The sequence below is a fragment of the Camellia sinensis genome, chromosome 14, assembly GCF_055761805.1.
Source record: "Camellia sinensis isolate YWXY chromosome 14, ASM5576180v1, whole genome shotgun sequence".
Taxonomy (NCBI): domain Eukaryota; kingdom Viridiplantae; phylum Streptophyta; class Magnoliopsida; order Ericales; family Theaceae; genus Camellia; species Camellia sinensis.
Window position 1 is genome coordinate 115,262,309 of NC_138974.1, and position 23,808 is coordinate 115,286,116.

Consider the following 23,808-nt stretch of genomic DNA (forward strand, 5'->3'; position numbering starts at 1 on the left):
GCTGTCACCAGATTTGCCGTCCTATTTAACTTTGAGGCATCTACATGAGTTGAAGATTGAATTGAGGGCAAGGTTTGCTTCTGAAGAATGGCAAAGAAGTTCTTATTCAAAGAAAGCTGATAGGTTAATAGTAAGAGATATCCTTTTAGCTGACAAGAATTTTTGGTCCTCAATCCAATATTGTCTTAAGTGTACACCCCCATTAGTAAAGGTTTTGAGACTTGTTGACTGGGACGCCAAGCCTGCAATGCGATACATTTATGAAGCAATGGATAAGGCAAAGGAGCAAATAGCAAACAATTTTGGAGCACAAAGGAGGTATAAACCGATTTGGGTTATCATCGATTTGACATGGGACATGCAGTTGCAGAGGCCTCTACATGCAGCTGCATATTATCTTCTTAATCCAAGGTAATAACTAATATTTATATTATTTTACTAGTTAATTATTAGTGAAATACAATTCTTTTACTTAAATCCCAATAAAGGTTTCATTATGCTCCTGCTTTTAATGCGGATTATGAGATAAAGAAGGGACTTTATGAGACAATTGAAAGGATGTGCCCCACTCGTCAATTGCGAGAAAAGGTGGATAGGCAAATAGATTAGTTTCACAAAGCGGAAAACATGTTTGGGATGGGGATGGCCATTCAAATGCGAAGCAAGAAACAACCTGGAATGACAATAACTTTACATTTATTTAAGATTCCCATTTGTTTTACTAAAGTTGTGATTAATTTTTGTTAATACTTGATAGCCTTGTGGTGGGCCTCTTTTGGAGGAGGCTGTAAAGAACTTCAAACTCTTGTCATTCATGTTCTTAGCTTGACTTGTAGTGCAACTGGATGCGAGAGAAATTGGAGTACATTTGATCAAGTATAACAATATATATATATAAATTAATTTCAATAAATATTTTAGTTTTCAAATGAATAATAAATCCTAATTCAACCCTCCTCCTTTAATAGTTGCATACTAAGAGAAGGAATCGATTGGAACAACAAAGACTTAATGCACTTGTGTTCACAAAGTATAATCTCCGATTAGAAGCAAGACACTAAAAAAGGGTAGAACAAGGGGATGCCTATGATCCTATTTCTCTATTGGATGTGGAATCCGATGATGAGTGGAAAACTGAAAAAGAAGATCCTACCGTACCTGAGGACACCACCTATGAATGTTTTCAAGTTCAAGCAGGATCAAGTAGCAAAAAGAGGAAGAGAGGTAAAATACTTTTATGCATTCAAAGTTCATGGGTCTACTGCCTTAATGTTCAAAATGACGACAGAAAACTTCTTACTCTTATTTGTAGGGCCTAGAAATCTCAACAAGACAAGTAAAGGGAAACAATTGGTTGAAGTCTATGTTACATGGACTCTTCAAAATAAATCAAATATCCGTGTCGGACACTCGACACTCGGACAAGGGTATGGGATATGTGTCGGATACTTTTCAACGGATACTTTTTATATAATTGTATATAACACTATTATTATATGTACATATTGTTGTATAATTGCTATAAATGTCATTTTGACACTATAAGTTAAATATAGTACCATTTTATCTCAAATATTAGATTAAAAATATAAAAATATGACATTTTTTTCCCGAGTCCGCGTATCCTTAAATTTATGATTTGATGAGTCCGACCTCTAAATACATATCCGCACCTGACACCTGTACTCGAGTCCATGTAACATAGGTTGAAGTAGATGATGATGATGATGATGAAGAACAAGAGATAGAAAATATTGAGCAAGTAGATGTTGGAAGTGAAGATGATGAATTGATCAATGTTCTTGATGATGACATGACTGAAATTTAGAAATTAGAAGTTCAATAGTCTGTTGTGTTGTATGCCACTATGCCTAAGCCTAATGATGTCACTTTGGATTTTGAATTTTGTCAAAAGCTGGTTTTTGAAGTTTGAACATTGATCTATAAACGTTTGGAGCTTCCTCTTAAATCAATGAAACAATGATGCATGAAATTTATATTAGATTGTTATTTTTTTCATTTTAAGCACTATATTTGTGATTTTATATGTATATAAATATGTATATTTTTTATTAAAAAAAAAATATATATATATATATATGATTCGATTCGATTCACGATTCAGTTTTTTAGGAATTTGATTCGCGATTCAATTTGAGATTTGACAACCATGGGAGTAATGCATGCCAATAAATTTATATATGTTGTCAAGTCAAAAATTGTCCCAAAAGCTTAAGCTATTAGGAAATGGCCCAACAATGCATGTCAAACTATCTGACACACACACACACCCCAACCCAACCAAAAAAAAAAATTGAATTTGGCAAATAAAACTAAATTGTTTTGAATATGACAACTACTTTCTTCAACCTTGCATCAATTAATCTCAAGAGATTAAAAAAGAATATCTTCTCTAACATGGGAGAAAAATGGCATCTTGTAAGAGTGGTTTACAGGTATCATGAGTAGAGTACCTCTGCAAAAGAATTAAATTTCTGCTTTGAGGTGACAGGCTCCATCCGTGCTTTTATTTGCTCACAAGCATCTAATACTGCAGCACCATACATATCAGAGCTTGCAGAAGCTGCTGTTGGTGATGCATTTGGAACCTAATTTGACGGCAAATACAAACCAAAACAGAAATGAGGAATCGGCATCAGGAATCCAATTATGAAAGTATAAACAGTATACAAGTATACACAAATGTAACATATTGGAAGATAATAAAAAGGGGAAATTGCAAATCAGTGGAGCAGTAAAAAAGTAATTGCACTATAGATGGAATTGCACCATGCACAAGAATGATTTGCACCATGCACACAAAAAACTTGCACCACCATGAAAATGAAAATATTTTTTCACTGCACCACTTAAATGCAATTTCCCTAATGAAAACAGGTGGATAATCTCAATCAACTTATAATTGTTGCTTTAGAAATTGACTATATGGTATTTATTAAATTTCATGCACAACATTAAGACCTATGATGCACAGACACAGACACGGACACTCTAATACGCAAATTTTTAAAAAATGGAAGACACAATACGCTAGAAACACGTTTAATATATATAATTTTATTTGTTTATTATATATCTAAAATTTAAAAAGTAAAAAAAATAATAAATCATTGGTTCCTATAAAATTATAATAATAATTAAATTATTAAACACATTACCTAAATTTTTTAATAAAAATTGATTTTTTTTTCAAATAAAAATAATTTGTTTTATAAATTTTAATAAAAACATGGATATAAATAAATAAAAAATAAAAAATAAAAAATAAAAAATAAAAAATAAAATAAAATAAAATAAAGGAAGGAAAAGAGACAGAAAAGGGAGAGAAACAGAAAAGGGAGGAGAGAGACACAGAATAAACAAAATCAAAGAAGAGAAGAAGACAGAAGATGAAGAGAAGAAGACAAAGAGAAGAAGAAGAACACAGATGACCAAGTCGAAACAGGTTAAGGTTTCTTCTCTCTTTCCTTGGTCTATCTCTCTCTTTCCCTCGATCTCTACCCTCAACCCCTCGATCTGTCTCCCTCTCTCTCCCATCGATCTGTCTCTGGCTCTCTCTCTTTCTCCTCTCCAACAGGTCTTGGGCTGCTTTGGTCCAAACCTGAGTGTCTAAAATGTGTCATCGCGTGTCCACTGCGTGTCCGACTGGAAAAATTTCAAAAAAAAAAAAAACGAAACACGTAAGGGAGAGTGTCGGACAAGTGTCCGCAGCGTGTCTGACACTCGTATGCAAACCTAAGGGACGTGTCCGTGCTTCATAGATAAAAACCTTAGTTGAAGAGTTCATTTTTCTCTTTATATCAACTAATAATTCAATTCCCTTCCGTTGATATAACATGATGCTCTACATAAGGTTATCTCTAATTGCATGATACCAGCCAAGAACCCCCAAAGCAAAGAAAATACTCTTTGGCAGGAATATCATGATGCTGATGTGATGATGTAGCCAAAGTCCTTGGTTATGATAAAAGCCAACTCAATTATTAAAGACGGTGCTGGCACACATTTGATGGTTGCTATAACGTTTTTGGAAAGAAACAATCTTTAGTTCTTTATGGTCTAACTTTTCTAAAGTTCTTCTATTCGTAAGACTCAATCTCAGTCATCTTTGATGGTTGTTGCAATATCCCTTTTTCGTCAAGTTGAGAATTTTGATCCCTCCCTAGGAGCAACATATCTTTCATCCACCCCACCCATTTCACTTCTCCACGCTTATTGAAAAAGAGTCCATAATAAAAGCTAACCTCTATAACAAGTTGAATCCAAAAAAACTTCAAGTCTATAAAATTAAAACAACATAAAGACCAGTAATCTAAACCAAGTTCATTACCTTATCAGTACTTGTCTCTGATATAAACACAAAACTGAGAGGAATATTGAACGAAGAAGCAGCAACCTGAGCAACTTTTGTATGTAAACCTTGCCCCATCTCAACACCCCCATGTGTAACTAACACTGTTCCATCAGTGTAAACTTGTACAAGAGCGCCTGCCTACAGTCAACAAGATGTAGTAATAAGAATATGAAAAATATAGCAACACTAAAACAAAAACCAATAACCATCAAGAAACATGGAGTTTTCTTTTCTTGTAAGACAACTTCTAGAAAATTATAAAAATAAAAAAATAAAAAATAAAAAAAAAGAAAAAAGAAAAAAGAAAAAAGAAAAAAGAAAAAAAAGAGGGCACATGCTTCTGGGATATCTCCATGAAGGCCAGTAACATCAAGTTCCATATGTAAGACAGTCTTTACAAGAAGATACTTCATTCTCATCACTCAGTATATAACTACATCAGCTAAGCGATGAACTACCCTATCAACGGCCCTAACAGAGACCTGAGCCCTAACAAAGTATCAACCACTAGGCAAAGTAATTGCAAAATCCACATGTACATAATCAGTAAAGATATATATATAGAGAGAGATATATATAGATATATAGCCTATATTACATGAATTCAGAAACACATCAGACTTCAGACTGTTGGCAAGTTTCAAGCTACGTTACACGGACTAGGGTGCGGGCATCGGGTGTGGGTGCATATCTAGGGGTTGGACACTTCAAAACTAAAAAATTAAGGATACATAGATATGGATTCAAATTTGAATATGGATACAGGGATACGTTAAATAGTTATTCCTTAAATATATTTATTATATGAAGATGAGTTAAAAATAGTTAAGAAATAAAAAATTTGTTAAAAAAAGTAAAAAATAAAAATTTTATTAGGCATAAAATAAATTATATTATATATGATAAAATAAATAATATTTTTATTTTAGGCATCAAAATTATATTATTTATGATATATTATATATGACAAATTTTATTATATATGATATAATTTATATTATATATGATAAAAATTATAATTTATAAATTATATTATATATTATTTATGATAAATTATTATCACGGAGACTGGGGAGATTGACGCAGATGTGGTCCATAAAATTAAGGCAGGGTGGCTTAAGTAGAGAGCGTATCTGTGATATTGTGCGATAAACAAGTACCCACTAGACTAAAAATAAAGTTTCATAGAACGGCTATTAGACTAGCAATGTTGTATGGGACGGAATGTCGGGCAACTAAGAAACACCATGTGATAAGATGAGTGTTGCTAATATGAGGATACTAAGGTGGATATATGACAAAACTAGAAAAGATAAAATTAGGAATAAATATATTTGAGAATGGGTAGGAGTAGTACAGATAGAAGATAAGTTGAGAGAGAATAGATTGAGATGGTGTGGTCATATACAATGGACTTCAACAGAGGTAATAGTGAAGAGATGCGATACAGTAATAGTAGATGATAGTGTTAGGGGAAGTAACAAATTTAGATTAACGTGGACTAGTGTAGTAAATACAGATATGACTCTCCTTAATTTGACTAACGAAAGTCGAGTGGAGAAGAAGGATTCATGCAGCCGACCCCATTTGATGGGACTTAAGGCTTGGTTTCATTTGGTTTGGTTTGGTTTGGTTATTATTTATGATAAATTATACTAAATATTATTTATGTTAAATTATTTAATTAGGGTGAGAAAAGAGGAGATTGAGAGTGAGAGGTGAGAGACAAAAACAGATCGAAGAGAGAGAGAGAAGAGGGAGACAAAGAAGAGATCGAGAGTGAGAGAAGAGTGAAGATGATCGAGAGACAAAGACGATCGAGAGTGAGAGAAGAGAGAAGACAATCGAGAGAGACGAAGATGATTGCAGCTTGAGATGAAGATCGAAGCCCTAATCATAGGTATGCCACTGTATCCATCTTCTCCATGCCCTATCCTGGCCAGATTCCATACCCGTACCCGTGTCGTATCGTGTCGACACAAGTACTTCACCAAAACTAATGAGTCTCTATGACGTAGGTTTCAAGGTCATGCATTCATCGACTCCACAAATTTTAAGGCAAATGACACGATCAAATTCATAAGGTTTCATTTCAGCACTTATATCCTCTAAATGAAAAGAGTGCTTCATAACATAGAGTCTACTATTATATATGGACCTTAGTTTTTATTTTATAATAGATAAATGAATAGATGAAAGCCTGCTCTAAAACTTCTAGAATATGTCTCCAGCATTTATTAAGTAATAAAACTCATCTCCCAAGAAGAAACCCAGAGGAGAATCAATTTAACTCTTATTGTTGTTCCCTAGGGAATCCATAACTTGGTATCTAGTTCTATTTAGTGAGCACAAACATAGTATTAATATTTCTCGAGGCCAACTACATGAGGTTTTTCTATCAAAGCTAGGATCCTTGCTCTTTAGAAGTGATTAAGACAAGAAATTAGGGTCTAACATATTCCTTGTTGTCAAGTTAACTACAGTGGAGGCTTGCCTAAATGCTCGATAGTCACCTCACGACAAGCAGAACAAGAACCAGCCAAATTGATCAAAGAAAACTTGGGCTCTTTTTGATTGACTTCTCAGAATTTATTTTCTGAATTTTTTTTGTTTTTTTTTTTTTATTGTTGTTTTTTGTTTTGAAAAAAAAAATAGAAATTAGTTTGACAAAAATAAACACTAAAAAAGGTACTTTTTCAATTTTTAAAAATTATTTCACCCCAAAAAAAAAAACAGAAAACCATATATAAATAATGACTTCTGTTTTTGCATATTTTTTCTTTTTCTTTTTTTTTCTTTTTTTTTCTTTTTTTTTTTGGGAGGGGGGGGGCTTATTTTCGTCCTTAGTGAACTTTTTTAAAAATTTTCCAAAAAAACTTTAAGCTTCTAGATTTAGCTCGACAAAACAAACCGAAAAATTAAATTCCGAAAAAAAATCTAGAAAAGACAAAAATAAGCAAAAAAATAATGGTTTCTTTTGGCTTATTTTGGCTTTTTCAATTTTTTTTGGAATTTTTCTAAAAAGCTGTACTTTTTATATTCGTCTCGACAAAATAGACCGGAAAAGTAAAAATGTTTGACATAATTTTTATAAAAAAAGTCACTAAAGACAAAAAAATGGGAAAAAGATGAGGCTTTTTTCTATGTTCCCAAACCTAGTTACATTTTTTTTTACCAATCTAGTATTTGAAACTTTTTAAAAAAACAGATTCTGAAAAATGAACCAAACAAAGCCTTGAATTTGGAGGAGTTTCGATAGTGTTTGAACGCCTTTGATAGTTGGTACTTAATATTTACTTTCTTGATTGAGAGGCACACTTCAGTGGTCATCAGCAGAATTAGTTTGGAGAGCTAGGATTCTTGGAAGCAGGGAAATCTTATGAAAGATACATTATAGATTTTTTATATGTCAGGTGGGGGTGGAATATTGGTGGATAACAAAATCAGATGAGGGTGAGACAAATGAGTTACTAGGAGTAGGCAACCTGTAAGCTATGTTACATGGACTCGAGTACAGGTGTCAGGTGCGGATATGTATTTAGAGGTCGGACTCATCAAATCATAAATTTAAGGATACGCGGACTCGGGAAAAAAATGTCATATTTTTATATTTTTAATCTAATATTTGAGATAAAATGGTACTATATTTAACTTATAGTGTCAAAATGACATTTATAGCAATTATACAACAATATGTACATATAATAATAGTGTTATATACAATTATATAAAAAGTATCCGTTGAAAAGTATCCGACACATATCCCATACCCTTGTCCGAGTGTCGAGTGTCCGACACGGATATTTGATTTATTTTGAAGAGTCCATGTAACATAGCCTGTAAGAGAACATTTGTGAACTTTGAGATATAAAATTTATGGGATTTTCAGTCCTAAGATTATTATTTATGGTTCCTTCATAAAGCAGAATGAAGAACCATTATTCAAGTAACTAGTTTCAATTAGTTGAAGCTAGGCCTTGGTAACAGATGTCCCATCCTCTGTATTTCAAGTTCCCTTTCATAAAACAATTGATAGATTATCAATAAGAGTTCATTCAAGGTATTAATTTTGAAAACAATCAGGAAAAATAATAGTGCAACCAAGCAGTTAAAATAATTCTGTTAAAGTCAAAACATCCAAGACTTTTCAGCTCACAGGGTTCCCACATGATGCAAAGGAAAAACTTCAGAAATCCTAGACCTTTTCTATTGTCCACTAGCAACACAAATAATCAGTACATCCAAACCTTTTATACTGTCCATTAGCAACACAAATGATCAGTACATATAATGGTGTATTAGGCTAATCAGTTGAAACTTAAATGATGTGCAAGTATGCTGTTAGCACATCTTTTGTTCTTTTCCCTATCAAATTATTTGCAATGATTTTAAACTCCTTTAATGCTACCACCAGCCATGGACAGATGGTAATTGTTCTTTTTAAGCTACTTTTCATTGTTTTTCATCTTCTGAGAGTTGGACCATGGACGCTGTATTTGGTTGGGGGATTTGGGAAGAGAAAGGTAAAAGGTAGGTGAAATGTGAATAAAATATAGCTACATTTCACCTAGTTTCACACATTTTTCCTTTCATTTTCCAAATCTCTTCCCAAATCTCCCAACCAAACACGGCGTAAAGCTTGCAAAGTGCAAATGTGATGAATTTCATAGAGAGATCCTTGATTGTGATGAATTGCATAATTGAGTGAATTCAACAGGCACATTTGAAATACTACTCAAACCAGTGATGTTTCAGACATCACAAGAAGAATACTTGGCTCCACCCCCAAACCCAAAAAAAGAAGCATCAAATATTCATAGCCTCATCAATTTAAAAGCATAGATAAAGTCATTAAAACACCACCCTACTTGAGAAACCAAATATACTAATATAATTTCAAAGGTTACCTGGTTCATGAATTTGGTTGTAAACGAAATGCCAAATTTTGTTGGTACCATAGCAACCCCACGCTTCTTCCATCGATTATGAAAATTAAACTTTTCAACTTCTTTTCGAGCCTTCAGAAAGTCACATGATGACTTCAGTTCATTCCAGAGCCGCTGCAGGGTACAGTGTTGAATTTGTTGACCAAAATGTAATACCGATCCTTCACTCAAAAAATTTATTTCCTGATTGGAAAGCCATTTTATGAAAGTTATTAACATATGCAACAGCGGCTACAAATCTGATCTATTACATAAAACACAATGACAGCAAAATATCATCAAAAGCAATGACTTACCCTAATCTCTTCGGGACTTTTTTTGAGTTCCAGGGCTATTCTTTGAATCCAATTTTCAGTAATAAGCATACCTTGAGGACCACCGAATCCTCGGAAAGCAGTATTGCTAGGAAAATTAGTGAAGCAAACCCTTCCATTTATCTTGACATTTGGGATCTCATAGACATTATCAGAATGAAACATAGCACGTTCAAGTATAGCAAGAGACAAATCAAGTGAATTTCCAGCATTATTGTATATTTCAAGATCAAGAGCGAGAACCTTTCCATCATTTTTAAATCCAACCTGCATCAAAAAATTTAGCTTTATTATTGACATGCTCCATCATATTTAAAATTTAGAGTTAACAAGAAGCACAAGAAAGTGCAATAACAAGCTTAAGGAGGTCTCACTAAAAAAGTTGCAAGAGAACAGTTCTCCCTTTCTCCCTCACTACTTTTACCTTAAATGCAGAAACTATTTTGTAGTTGTTAGAATTTACCATCACCTACCACCACTACCACCTCACCTACTCCACTAAACCTAACCCACTACACCACTACCACCTCACCTACTCCACTAAACCTAACCCACTACACCACTATCACCATCCACTACACACCATCCACTACACCTACATCTATATAAGGAACCATTTTGTAATAGATTTGTAATAGACAGAAAATATCAACATACAACAATCAATAATACAATTTATTCTCTCTCTATTTCTCTTTGTACATTAAATTTTACATGGTATCAGAGCAGGTTTAGAACCTACTATTTTCGCTTCCCCGGCGGGCGGCAACCTCACCTTCGCCGCCCGCCGGACCTCAACCTATTCCGTTTATTTTCTACACATACCTTCCTATTGTTTTCCAATGAAAATATTTTAGGCCTCAAAGATTCTAACAGGCCATTTCCTACTGGTCAATCTACTGATGGTGTTGGCCTGTTGAAGTGGAGAATGCAAAGTGTAGATGAGTCAGTTGTCCCATTGACGATCAACTGCTGGCCTTCTGTTTCTGGAAATGAAACTTATGTCAGTATCGAGTACGAAGCTTCTTCAATGTTTGATTTGCAGAATGTTGTGATTTCAGTACCTCTTCCAGCTCTTAGAGAGGCACCAAGTGTCAGGCAGATTGACGGTGAATGGAGGTATGACTCCAGATATTCTATTTTGGCATGGTCCATACTTCTCATTGATAACTCAAACCGTAGTGGATCTATGGAGTTTGTTGTCCCTCCTACAGATTCACCAGTTTTTTTTTCCGATTTCAGTGCGTTTCACACTGCTTCTCTCTCTCTCTCACTTTGCACCCACTCTCCCAATACCACCACTATGGCCACTTTCCTTGTCCCTCCTTTATTTTCACCATCATTTCTTTCAAACTTTTCATCACCTTTATTTTATTCTCTTCCTGACCCATCTTTTTATATCCACCACATGGACAACCGACTCAAAATAATAAATATTATCCCAACTTTCATCATCAACCAAACCGTGGGCCACGAAACCTTTTTTTTCATTATTCTTTCTTTGCAAAAAAAAAAAAAAAAAAAAAAAAAAAAAAAAAAAGAGCAGCCGAAGAAGACGAACTGCACGCCAAACTCATTTTATTCATGTCGGGCCTCACCCCGATCACCATTTTACACCAAAAAAAAAAAAAAAAAACCACCACAACACACCCACACCCAGTGGGATTTGTCTTCTCTACTCTGCTGCAGGTCTCTTCTTCTTGCCTCCGTCCTGGGCGGCCCTTGACGGTGTTGCCTCCGTGTTTCCCACTCCACTGGGCACGATCACTCCCCCCTGCTCATCCACTGCAGCATATGGCGGACCTCCAAATCGCCACATCACGGTGGCCTTCCGCTTCAGCTCCTTATTTTCCGCCTTCAGCACACTTATCTCTGCTCGCGCATCCTTATACATGCGTTGGAGCAGAGCCAGTTGGGCGTTTAAATGTTGCACCTCATTTGTCCTACTCTGCAGCCGGTGCGACAAGTTTGTGACCGCAGTCATGGTTTCAACACAGGACTTCAATGTATACTGATTAGCTTCAATATCCGTTTGCACTGCCATTTTTTGCTCCACCGACCGCATCGGAAAGTTCAACGGAGCAAAACCAGAGGTGTTTGGTTGAGGTTCACAGGCCACCGCACCAGTTATCTCTCTTGTTGACTCGTTGAGGTCGGGAAAGAGAGTGAGCAGACCACGGGAAGAAGAGGCTATGTTCTGGGTAGCTGAACGGGAAGAAGAAGCCATGTTTTTTGGGTTGCTGAGTGTTTCAGAGCAGGGTTGGTTACAGAATGTTACAGAGAACGAAGAGGTTTCAACTGGTTTGTTATGCTTCCAAGCCTCAGACTTCACTTTGGTTTATAAAGACAGAGACGACGAGGCCGACACGCGCTCTGTCAATCACGTGCATCGCCGCGTGTCAGGCGCCCCTTTTGATGGCTCGACGCTTTCTGTCGGGCACGTCTTTTGATGAAGTGGGCGCGCCTTTTGATGGCACGCCTTTTGATGGCACGGCTTTTTATGGATTGGGCACGCCTTTTGAAAAATTGGGCACACCTTTTGAGGGTGCGACTTTTACATGGGTCCGACAAGACTCTGTAAACTGTCCCGACATTGATTCCGGTTAGCTCCTTTATGGGTCCGACAAGACTCTGTAAACTGTCCCGACATAGATTCCGGTTAGTTTCTACAAGGGTCCGACAAGACTCTGTAAACTGTCCCGACATAGATTCCGGTTAGTTTCTACAAGGGTCCGACAAGACTCTGTAAACTGTCCCGACATTGATTCCGGTTAGTTTCTACAAGGGTCCAGCAAGACTCCGTAAACTGTCACAACAACTGTCACAAAATTGTCTGTTACAACGGTCCGACATGACCCCATAAACTGTCTTCTACAACGGTCCGACATGACCCCATAAACTGTCTTCTACAACGGTCCGACATGACCCCATAAACTGTCTTCTAAATCGGTCTGACACCACCATACAGTGTCCTCTACAACGTTATGACACCACCATGCAGTGTCTTCACCAACGGTCTGACACGACCATACAGTGTCTCCTATCCTTTTTTTATGTATTTTCTTGTTTTGTTCCTCTCTTCAAACTCAAGTTGGTTAGTTTCTATCCTCCTTGAGTTTGCGGGGGGCTGTTAGAATTTACCATCACCTACCACCACTACCACCTCACCTACTCCACTAAACCTAACCCACTACACCACTACCACCTCACCTACTCCACTAAACCTAACCCACTACACCACTATCACCATCCACTACACACCATCCACTACACCTACATCTATATAAGGAACCATTTTGTAATAGATTTGTAATAGACAGAAAATATCAACATACAACAATCAATAATACAATTTATTCTCTCTCTATTTCTCTTTGTACATTAAATTTTACAGTAGTAAACAGCTAACCACGAGTGTTGGCACATAAATTTCAACCAAATTTATGTTTAAATTTCAAATACATTCAATGACACACATAGAGCCTATGATAAGATTATTGTAGGCAATCACTTCCTAAAATAATCAACTTGCTTCGTTGAAGTGCATAAATAAAACGACGCCGTATCTCAATACGACATTCAAAATGCTCAAGTGACACGTGGAGCCTACAAAAGATGGCACCTGTAGAGCCTACAACAAGGACACCACACAGGATGAAACCCCAAAGATCAATCCGGTTAATCAGATATACGATTAATCAGATAGCGCTATTATTCAAAATTCAAATGGCGCTATCATTCAATTTGAAATTCAAATTGAAGATGAGGCATTCCTATCACCTGATGGCCCTCTATAAATATGAGGACCATCACACAAGACGGGGGATAAGAAAATCAGAAGTGAAAAGATCAGAAAGAGAGAGAAAGAAATTGAGAGCTAAAGAAGTCGTTACAAGAAAGAAGAAAAGAAACCTAAAGAACTCAAGAGCCTATGCTAATAGCGATGAATAGGTAAAAGGTTCCAAACCCAAGAATTGTATTTTGTATTCGAGGGTTCAAAACCCATAACAATTTCAATAAAATATTTATTTTTCTTAAATTGTCTTTTGTTGTTTATTTTGTTCTTCATTAATCGGAGGTTTCATCTGTCTAAAATATGTAATTAACGATCTGAAATACAAATCGGAAATAAGAACCTGCAATTCAAATAATCAACACTGTTTAGTCCAAAAACTAAACAGTGGACATTTGTAACATAAAATTTTGAAATGTGTTGAAATACTTTGAGTGTGTTTGGTTTGTGTTTGTAGAGTAGTTTTTGAGATAAAAAGTACAAAAACTTGTTTGGTTTGCCTTTTTTCAGAAATGATTTTGGAAAATTATTTTTGAGAGAGAATTTTAAAAAAAGTGATTGATTTGATGTGTATGAGTGAGAGAGTGATTTTGGAAAGTAGGTAACCAAATAAAATTTTGAGATTTTTTTTGGAAAAATTTGTTTGGTTTGATTACTTTTGAAAATTTGTTTGTAGAGAATTTTTTCTAAAATTTTTTTCCGAAAAACAAACCAAACAAGGCCTTTATGTTTTAAAATTTGTTTCTACAACGAGTAAAAAAACAAACAAAAGGTTGATAACAGGTTGTAGGAACAAATTTCATACCTTCAGTTGGTCTCCGGTTATACATACAGCTTAGATGCCAAAGTATTGCAGTATATGGGCCAGCTCCATAATTCAATAAGATTATTCTGTTTTGGCAAGAATTGTCCAGCAAGACAAATAAAAATAGTACCTTGTACTTTCCAAGAAAGCTATGCCTCTGCCCAGTTATCATCATATCTATATCCCTGTCTAAAGTTAGTTTGACAGGTCGGTTCAGCAGGTATGATGGAACAGAAGCCACAGCAGCCAGAAAAGCTGATCTTGTCTCTTTTCCACCAAATCCACCACCAATTCGTTTGGTTTTGCAAACCACTTTTGACATGGGAAGGCCAAGGACATGGGAAACGTACTTTTGGTGTTTCTGAGGGGCCTACACATAAAGAATGGAAATGTTAACTGACAATAGAAGTTAAACTGCCAGAAAAGAAAATAAAAAATGAGGCCCAAAGACAAGCATCACACACACACTGAACTGAACTCTGTAATTCATGAAACTTGCAACAATGGGGAAGGAAACAATCATGCATTACTATCCATATAAATTAGGGGTGTGCAACAAACCGATTCACCCGATGTACCCAACCAACCCGACTCGAAAAATGATGCTGCAGACAGTTTTGTCAGACAACTCAGTCAGCTACGGATAGTAACTGCAAATTTTTTTCATATATGGGTTGAGTCTTGGTTTTATAGAATGCGAAACCATTCAACCAGATCCGACCAAACTAATTAAATACATTAAATTTTATACGTGGCATACTCTTGTTTGTTAGCTATTGAATCTTTATCTCTTCTAAAAAATTTGTCTACAAGCTGTGTCAATAAAGTTGTTGGAAACATCAGAAGTCATTAATACAACATCAAAAAGCCTGCAAGTCTTCGAAAACAAAAGAAGTCATTATTATATTTTATAGGAAAACAGCTACCTAATGCCTATCCCAAAGCCTAAAATTCTTCTTTTAATTGATGAAGATTACAATATCTTTATTCTTTATTTTGTTATTCTGAAACAAGCTTCTCTCACCTCTTAGCCTTCCCTTTAATTCTCATACACTCTCTCTCTCTCTCTCTCTCTCTCTCTCTCTCTCTCTCTATCTCTCTTATTGAACTTCTTCCAAATCTTTCTTAAACTTTCACCTCTGATGCCTCATTTCTCTCCTTCTATTTTCTTCTTATTTCTCATATCCCTCTCTTAGTATTCCTCAACACCTCATCTCTGAAACTCCCTCCTCTCCCTCTTCCCCTCTCTCAGAACCAGAGGGTTATTGTACTAGTTATTTTGCAGTGGACGACAACGAAGGCTGCTTTGGTCGGAAATCAGTGGCCAACAAATAAACCAAATAAATCTCTCTTCCATTTTTTTTCTTTTTCTTCAGTCTCAGATTTGTACATATCGATTAGGATTTGAAGAGAAAAGTGTAAGTCACCGGCTTTGTTTCTTCCCGACCGAAATCCGACCGCCAAAGTTGGTTTCGAAGTGAGTGGTTTCGAACAATAGCATGGTTGGAGTCAGACCCAGAAAAGTGTAACCCGACATAGTCTGTTAATGCCAAACCCGAACCGACACGACCCATGCACACCCCTAATATAAATCAACTACATATGGCACTTTTTGAAATCAAGAAAGCATGACACACATTGAAAAGAAAATGCAGGTCAGATATCTGGAGTTAAGCAATTAAAAAAAAGCCAAAAACAGTGCACTTCTGAGAATGAAGTACTGAAATAACATTCTGGTCAATGTTTGGACCATCAGGTAAAATTTTCTTAATCAAATTCTTCTAATTAAGCATATAATTTGAGCAACTTCATGACAGAACCTAGAATGATTAAAAGTTCAAGCAGAGACAACTTACTTGGGTGGATGAAATCATATGAACCTCATTGCCACCATCCATAGTCCATACTAAATTGCTCTGTGGCTCCAAGTAAAAATGTTCCTGACCTCCTATTTGAACCTCACCCTCAATGATTCTGTCACATTGACCTAATTGAAAACAAAGGTCTACGTCTCCTTTTTCTAAACACCTCTCTGTATTAGGATGGAAACTGTTACATTTCACGGCATCCTCTATTGAAAGGATTGCTGGGAGCTCTTCATACTGAATATGAACCTTTCTTGCTGCTAGTTTTGCATGTTGATAGGTATCAGCAACCACCACTCCGATAGCCTTTATAACACACCTCACACCACCATCCCTTGTGGTTAGAACCAAAAAATATATATATATATATATATAGGTGTGATTTTAAATGCTATCAAGCTAAAATCATCCAAGATAGCTTGAATAGCATTTAATGTGAGACCATTTATTTTCTTCCACAATGAACTGTCAAAAAAAATTGGTAATGATGCCGCCATTTGTAAAAATTATGTTTTAGAAAATGGATCTGCGACTTCAAGTACTGTGTAAAATGCAGTAGAATGGCATCCTTTCCATTCTTCACTGAAAATCTATGTAGATGAAAATATTTTAATGGAAAGGCCATTACCTGTCCCACACAAGTGACAAATTCTGTAGCAAAAAGTTCCTCATCAGAAATAACTGGCCCAATCATATTATCACCTGGGACATCTTTAGCAAAAAAAATTCCTGCAAATCCAGGTGAGGACTTGGCTCCTGAATCATCAATAGAAAGTATACGAGCATGAGGTTTTTGGCTCAATATTAGAGCACCATGTAAGCCTGCGGGAGGCATTGGTGTGTCATCAGTGTATTCTGCCTCACCAGTAACCTGGAACAAGAGATGATATCAGAAATAATACTCAAAAAATTATTTAAGTAAAAATAAATAAAATAAAAAGATTCAAAGCAACTAGTAGTATTAGTGTACAATTTGGGAAGAACACCAAAACACCCCTCAAAAGGATTTTTAACTAAGACACATTAAATCATTTATCCATCCCAAAAACCCCATAAAAATTAATATCCCACAACCATTAGACTCAGCTGAATTTCCTTATGGCTGTGAGGGAGCATGAATAGAGTCAAAACCTCTATCTCACAAAATGGAAACAATATTCTTCTAAGTGATCAAGGTTTGGCACCACTTTATGGCCCCAAGAGTCATTGTGTGAATAATTACTACAAAAAGGAGTCGTCAACTATTTGCTTTGCATACAACATAAAGAAATTGACCAAAAGTGAAAATCTACAATCAAGGGGATTTATGATCTGGTCTCTGCATAAAATCTTCTTACAGCATGTTAGGAGTCTATCCAATATATACATCTTCAATCATATAGACAAGAGTATACTTTTTCTGAAGGAAAAATGCTGGTGCTTGGGAGATTTTTATTAAGTTCTTATTTTATCAACTTCCAATAATTATAATTGTCCAATTTTTCAAATTGAAATTTGAGGAGTGTTTTGTGATTATTTATCACATGCAATTTACCATGGTTAACCAATTCCATCACTGCAAGAAGTTTAATATGGAAGACCACAAATATACCGGTATTGGGAACTTCTAAGAAACATGGGAGGGAAGAGCTGTGTTGGAATTTAACTAAAGTGTATGTTAAAAGTGTAACTGATGCAAATCGTGCAAAGAAGAATTAAGGACAAATTACATATTTCATAAATGGTTCTCTTTCAGACCTCATGTATAATGTTTAAATTTAATTTGAATTGAATTTGGTGTTGTTGGTCTGACTAATTTAATATTATTAGGTTTTTGAGGAATAATTGTTGGGCTTAGGAAGTAGTATATGTCCATGGACTGTTTTATAGGCCATGTTATTGGTATGTACTATAAAGTCTAGACTACGTATAAAATGTTCCCAGTAACCAAAGGGTCAGTGTTCCCTGTTTTGCAGTCCTAACCCAAGCATTAATAGTAAAGGAGGAGTTGCAAATCAGTGGGAACAAGTGAAAGTAATTGCAAAAATATGGAGATGCAAGTGGGGTCTGTGCTTTGGTGCAAGTAAGACCACATTTTGCAGTTGCAACAGAGCACAGACCCACTCACACATGTCTTTGCAATTACTTTCAATCTCCCCACTTAGTTGCAATTCCCACAGTAGTAAAAGACAAGTAAAGCTATAATTAACTTGTGGTGTTTCAATTCCATAATGTTGAGACAAAGAATCTGAAAATATGTTTATTAAATACAGCCTTATCCTAGTCAAGCCAAGGATCAAATTTTCGTTTTGGTATGTTGTATCGGTTAGCTTGGAAACAAAAATGCTTCGGAAGTGTTTTGAAAACATAAGAGAAATGAGGAAAAAAACAAAACAAAACAAAAAAACAATTGAATGCATTTGAAAATGTTGACAACAAAAACTAAAATCTGTATAAATGTTAATACACTTTATGAATATTGGAAGGTCATTAAAAAAAAGTTAAAAACTAGTTGGGGAAGAGGTTTGCCATTGTAAGAAAAGAACATTTTAAAAATGCAAAATTCTAGTAGTAGTGATCTAGAGTATAAGAAGAAGCTCAAGGAAGATTAAATTCAAAGAAGTGATAATATTTGGACATAAGCATGATTTCAAAGAGAAACCGTTAGGAACAATACATAACTATGTTTCTTGTGACGACCCCATAACGTGTTAAACTTACATCTATTTAATTCTGCATGTGATCTGTGTTTAATGTGTATTTAAATGCCTATTTGTTCGTTGTAGGAATATTTTGTAATAATATCTGTAATGATGTATGTTCAATATTATAAACATATCATATGTTTGCATTTCGAATCATAATTTTAAGAATATAATTTTACTACACTACTACTCATAGTTGGCTCTGCGAACAAGTGTTTAAACGTCCTCAGGCTTGACCTATACAAGACAAGAACAAAACACTGAAGCATTGAAAAATTCTTAAACTTCTTATATCAATTAGCATGCAATTAATCTTTAACCTTCTTTTCTATTCAAACATGTTTCAAGTGGGTTTCTAATTATGTTATCCTTGTGTTTAGGTGCCAAAACATGCCTAAAGGTGTCCCAAGAAAAGAAGGAAAACAAACGGAACAAAGTGTGAAAAATGTCCTGAAATGCCAGTCCGTTCGAGCGCTGATAGGATACCTCCCAGAAGTACAGACCTGCAAAATGGGATCCTGAGAGTTGCTAAAGTGCGCTCAAGCCATCTTTTATCCGCTTGAGCGGTTAACCGATTCACACAGGTTTTGGGCTGTCCGCTCGATCAGTCTTTCCACCGCTCGAGTGGTGATCTGCAGAGCAGAAATCTGCAGTTCGCGAATCTATCCTGTTCTAGCTGTTCTAAGGTCTTCTAACTTTGATTTCCTGCCCCTTTCAATCCTCAAACACGATATACTAAGTCTAGAATCATGCAAGTATGCAAATATGATTGTTTCCTAAATCAAATACAACAAATCTTTAATTGTTTTCAAGGTTTGAAGCATTTTTCAAGTTTGTATAAGGAATTTCATGGTTTTTCATCTTTTTCTTTCCAAAACTCAACCAATTTGCAAAATCATAGGAAATTAAAGAAACATGTGAAAAGAAGAGTGCAAGGACATCCAAAACCTCAAAACGAATTCAAAAGATTGAGAATCGCAAGCTTCCCTAGTTCACATTCTAACTTGCTTCCTTTTCTTTTTTCCTCTACATTCTTCATTCCTAATCGATTTTCATCCTAACTTTTTCATGATTCAAGATGTTAAGGAGGTCTACTACAAATTTTGGAATAGAAATCTCACCTTAGAACACTTTTAGAATGAGTTCTTGGTTGATTCTCTTGAGCTCTCCCTTTTCTCCTTCCTTTCTCTCTTTTCCCTCCTTCTCTCTCATTGTTTCTCTCAACTTCCAGCAGATTTCTCTTTTTGTTTGATTTGGATACTCAAGACTTTATTTGGTGTGGCTAGGGCAAAGGTGCAACATTATTATCTAACTAGTTTTCCTTGCTTAGGCTTAGTTAATCAAGTTTAAAGCTAAATAACCCAATCTTATCCTAATCGTATTTAATCTAATTAATTATTTCCTGAGCATACTTAATTATTACTAATCCTAATTAGCAAAATAGCAAATAGCATGGAATGGTCAAGGTCGTTAGACTAAGGTCTTTAAGCTCCTCATTTAAGGCATAGGCTCATCCAAGGTTTTCAAATCAAGTTTCAAACTATTCCCACTCCCTACTCCTTCTCAATACTATCAAGCCTAATATCAAACAAGTATAGAATACATGACTTAAATGCATAGACAATAAAGTATGCATGATGCATGAATGGGTTTGGTTGTCACAAAGAGAGTCCCAAATCTGCTTTGAGGTTTGACACAACTCAACGGTAGTGGCAATATGGGATTCCAAACTATGCCAAAGCCATTCCATCACAACTGAATCCTCACTTAACCAATCATCATAAGCCTTGTCCTCAGCAGAAGGAGGAAGATCCGAGAGAAATTTCTATTTCTTTTTGCCACAGAGAAATACTTTCATGTGCCCAAGCCAAATAATTGAGACCATTCAGTTTCTTTGTAGTGATTGATTTAGGCAAATCATCATCCTTTAAGGACTGTGGGAGGTTTTTCTTCAACCATAAGAACAAACAATAAGAACTTAAAGCAAAAACAGTAACAACCACCAATGGCAAACTTCAAACAAAGCCACAAAGGATCACAAAACCTCAAAACAACTTCAAGCAAGGACTTCTGAGGTTCATTTGGCACCCACAGAAGCAAAAAAAGCAAATGGGTTAACCACCCACAACAGAGCCAAAGTCGCGATGAACAAAAAACACACCCTGGAGCCACAAATCATAAAACAAATCTCAAAGAAAGCCTTAAATAGCCTAGTTGGCCCCCAAAAAGTAGATTACAATGAAGAAAAATCACAGGTAAAGCTTCCAGAAGCATATCGCAAAATATCAAATATATATTTCGAAAATACTACAAAAAACAAAAACAACTATCAAACAGCCCCAAAAAATTCCACAAAAATCACCAAAATTACCAGGAGGGTGAGATGAATCAGGCCATGTGTTCGCCCGTTCCTAACGTCCATACAGATGCTGACATCATCGTACAGAAGATGATGTCAGCACATCTAGGTCACCATGTGAAAATTTCCAGACTTTAACAAGACATGTTATTGTAAGATCGAAGCGCTCTAATACCAAGTTAAAGTGTAAAGTTCAAAGGAATAAGGATTAAGGTTCTCGAGGAAAGAGAGAAGAGAAGAGGAAAACAGATAATGCAGAGAACAGGTTATTGGGTCATAATTAAAAACCCTCACCCAGCACATATTTATATTAAAACATTAATATTGCAATGACAATAATAACCTCAATATAAAATAAAATAACATAACAAATCTAACAAGAAGGAAAATGAACAAGCAGACAGGAGTCAACAAAAATCAGCTGCTAGTTGAAAACTAAAATTAATACTTCAAAAGTGCTATAGGAAATGTGAGAGAGAGAGAGAGAGTGGATATTTGATTGCATTAAACCTTCCTCAAAACAAATGCATGTATGTTCACCATGCAAGTATGCATGGCCCATTACAACCAACTTTTATCACTAAGCTAACACATTCAAAGACGCATTAAGTCAAACACGATAAAACCTTGCCCTGCACGTAACAGAGGTTCACAATTCAGGCATGCATGACCAGTGCAGCACTTATCTCTTCCATGATGCATGCATGCATGCCCACTTAAAAATAATAATTCCACTAAAAGAAGAAGAAAGAAAAATAAATCAGACGACATCACCAACAGGAAAAAAAATATTTCTTTTCATTAAACTCCTATTATATATATATATATATATATTAAAAAAGCATATCAATCCGCTATGTTAGCGAAGACACAATTGTATCAATATACACACACACACACACACAGAGATTACTTTTCAAAAGTCCATACCTGAAGTCTCGCAGACAGATGAACCTCAGGAGACCCCACAGCTGTCCCTTGTTTTATAATGTCATAGTTCTGGCTTCCAATGACAGATGGTCGATGAAATGATTGCACAGCAGATAGATGAGATAATGATACACTCTCAGTGAAGGATGACTTCCCTTCCATTTGATGAGAAACCCAAAGGAAAAATTTGAAGAAGAAACTTAATGTTAAAGATCTCCGAAACTCCACCATCCCGCCAGGTGCATCTTTCTTGATCAAAATGTCCTTTTCCAGGACTTTCAAAGCACCCTGCAACAGCTCATTGTTCCAAGTCTTTGCAATAAGATAATCTTTTGTTTTTGTTGCAGAAAGAGAAAGAGGAGCAACCCCACCATATGCAATTGATGCATCTGAAACTACCCATTTTTCATTCTTTTCTTCAAGACAAACACGAATTCCAGCATTTACAATGGCAATATCATCATCCCTTCGATGAGCCTGCTTAAATTCTTTCACAAATTCAAATGGTCTAGTCCAAGGTAAAAAAACTGAGAGTAAAATTTCAGTACTTGCCAGATCAACCTTACGATAACCAAGGAAGAAATTTTCTGCTGCAACCGTTCTAATGTTTCCCTGGCAATCAACAATTTGAAATTTTGCTCCTGCAGCCATCCAGAGAGGATTCAAGTCTGATATTGGACTGGCTGTACAGATGTTCCCACCAACAGATGCAACATTTTTTATCTGTGTACCAGCAAACCATTTTATCTGTTCAATGAAGGCTTTGCAGGATGAAGTCTCATGATCAGCTCGCTGTTTATTTGCCTTTCTAAAAACTTTAGAAAGTTCAGACAATCTTACTGCAGCACCTATCTCCAAACCATCATCCTTAATGCTCAATTTATTTAGTTCAGGTACACATGCAACACAGACCAAAACTTGATACTGAATTCCTTTTAACCTCATTTCAATACCTATCTCAGTATTACCTATCACCAATTTTGCATCTGGGTATCTTGATTTCAAATCTAAAACGTGTTGAAGTCGTAAGGGTCGGTACCACTTAAGCCCACCAGACCCTTTCAAACTTAGATATGTGAGTTTCCTCAATACCAGCTCAGAAGGAAAAATGAGCTCTTTGTTGGTATACATCTTTCCATCGATCTCACTGTATGAGATAGGCTCATACCTTTCACCACAAGCTGTTTTTTGTTCATTGGTATCATCTTTGCAAACAGTTTCTGATCCACATGAGCATGGTTTTCCAGTTGACGGGCAAACAAACTCACCCCTTGGAGTGCTACTTAGAGATGCATCAGTGTATAGCATATCATTAGTTTTTGCAAAGACTTGAAATGCATCAACAATTGGTCTGTAACCAGTGCATCGGCACAAATTTCCTGCAAGGCTTTCTTCAATCTGCTCTTCAGTAGGTGGTGTTTGACTTGACCTTAATAACGCATACATCGACATAATAAAACCAGGAGTACAAAATCCACACTGTGAGCCATGAGATACTGCTAATGATTCCTGCACAACATTCAGAAAATTCAGATATAGTTGAAAACATTATAACTATAGAAAATATGTGACAAGCTATAATACCTGAACCGGATGCAGGCCATATCTACGGTTACCAACTCCTTCCACTGTAATTACATGCATCCCTTCCACAGAATACAAAGGAGCCAAGCATGCATTGACAGCATAATGCCTACAAAAATAATTAAATTAAAATAATTTAGGTTGTTGGATTTG

At 35.7% G+C, this 23,808-nt stretch overlaps 1 protein-coding gene across 4 annotated transcripts in view; it reads right to left on the minus strand.

The window, feature by feature from the left end:
• Window positions 1–23,808, minus strand: part of LOC114256370 (xanthine dehydrogenase 1) — a 74,083-nt gene that overhangs the window by 27,770 nt on the left and 22,505 nt on the right. For 2 of the 4 annotated variants that reach the window (XM_082907202.1, XM_082907203.1), the window contains 9 exons: window positions 23,656–23,764; window positions 22,072–23,580; window positions 16,727–16,969; window positions 16,090–16,404; window positions 14,364–14,603; window positions 9,618–9,902; window positions 9,283–9,504; window positions 4,352–4,513; window positions 2,475–2,609 (listed from right to left, as the gene is read on the minus strand). In XM_082907202.1, the coding sequence (XP_082763328.1) occupies window positions 2,475–2,609; window positions 4,352–4,513; window positions 9,283–9,504; window positions 9,618–9,902; window positions 14,364–14,603; window positions 16,090–16,404; window positions 16,727–16,969; window positions 22,072–23,580; window positions 23,656–23,764 (3,220 nt within the window). The remainder of the gene's footprint in view (window positions 1–2,474; window positions 2,610–4,351; window positions 4,514–9,282; window positions 9,505–9,617; window positions 9,903–14,363; window positions 14,604–16,089; window positions 16,405–16,726; window positions 16,970–22,071; window positions 23,581–23,655; window positions 23,765–23,808) is intronic. The other 2 variants (XM_082907205.1, XM_082907206.1) reach the window with 1 other exon arrangement.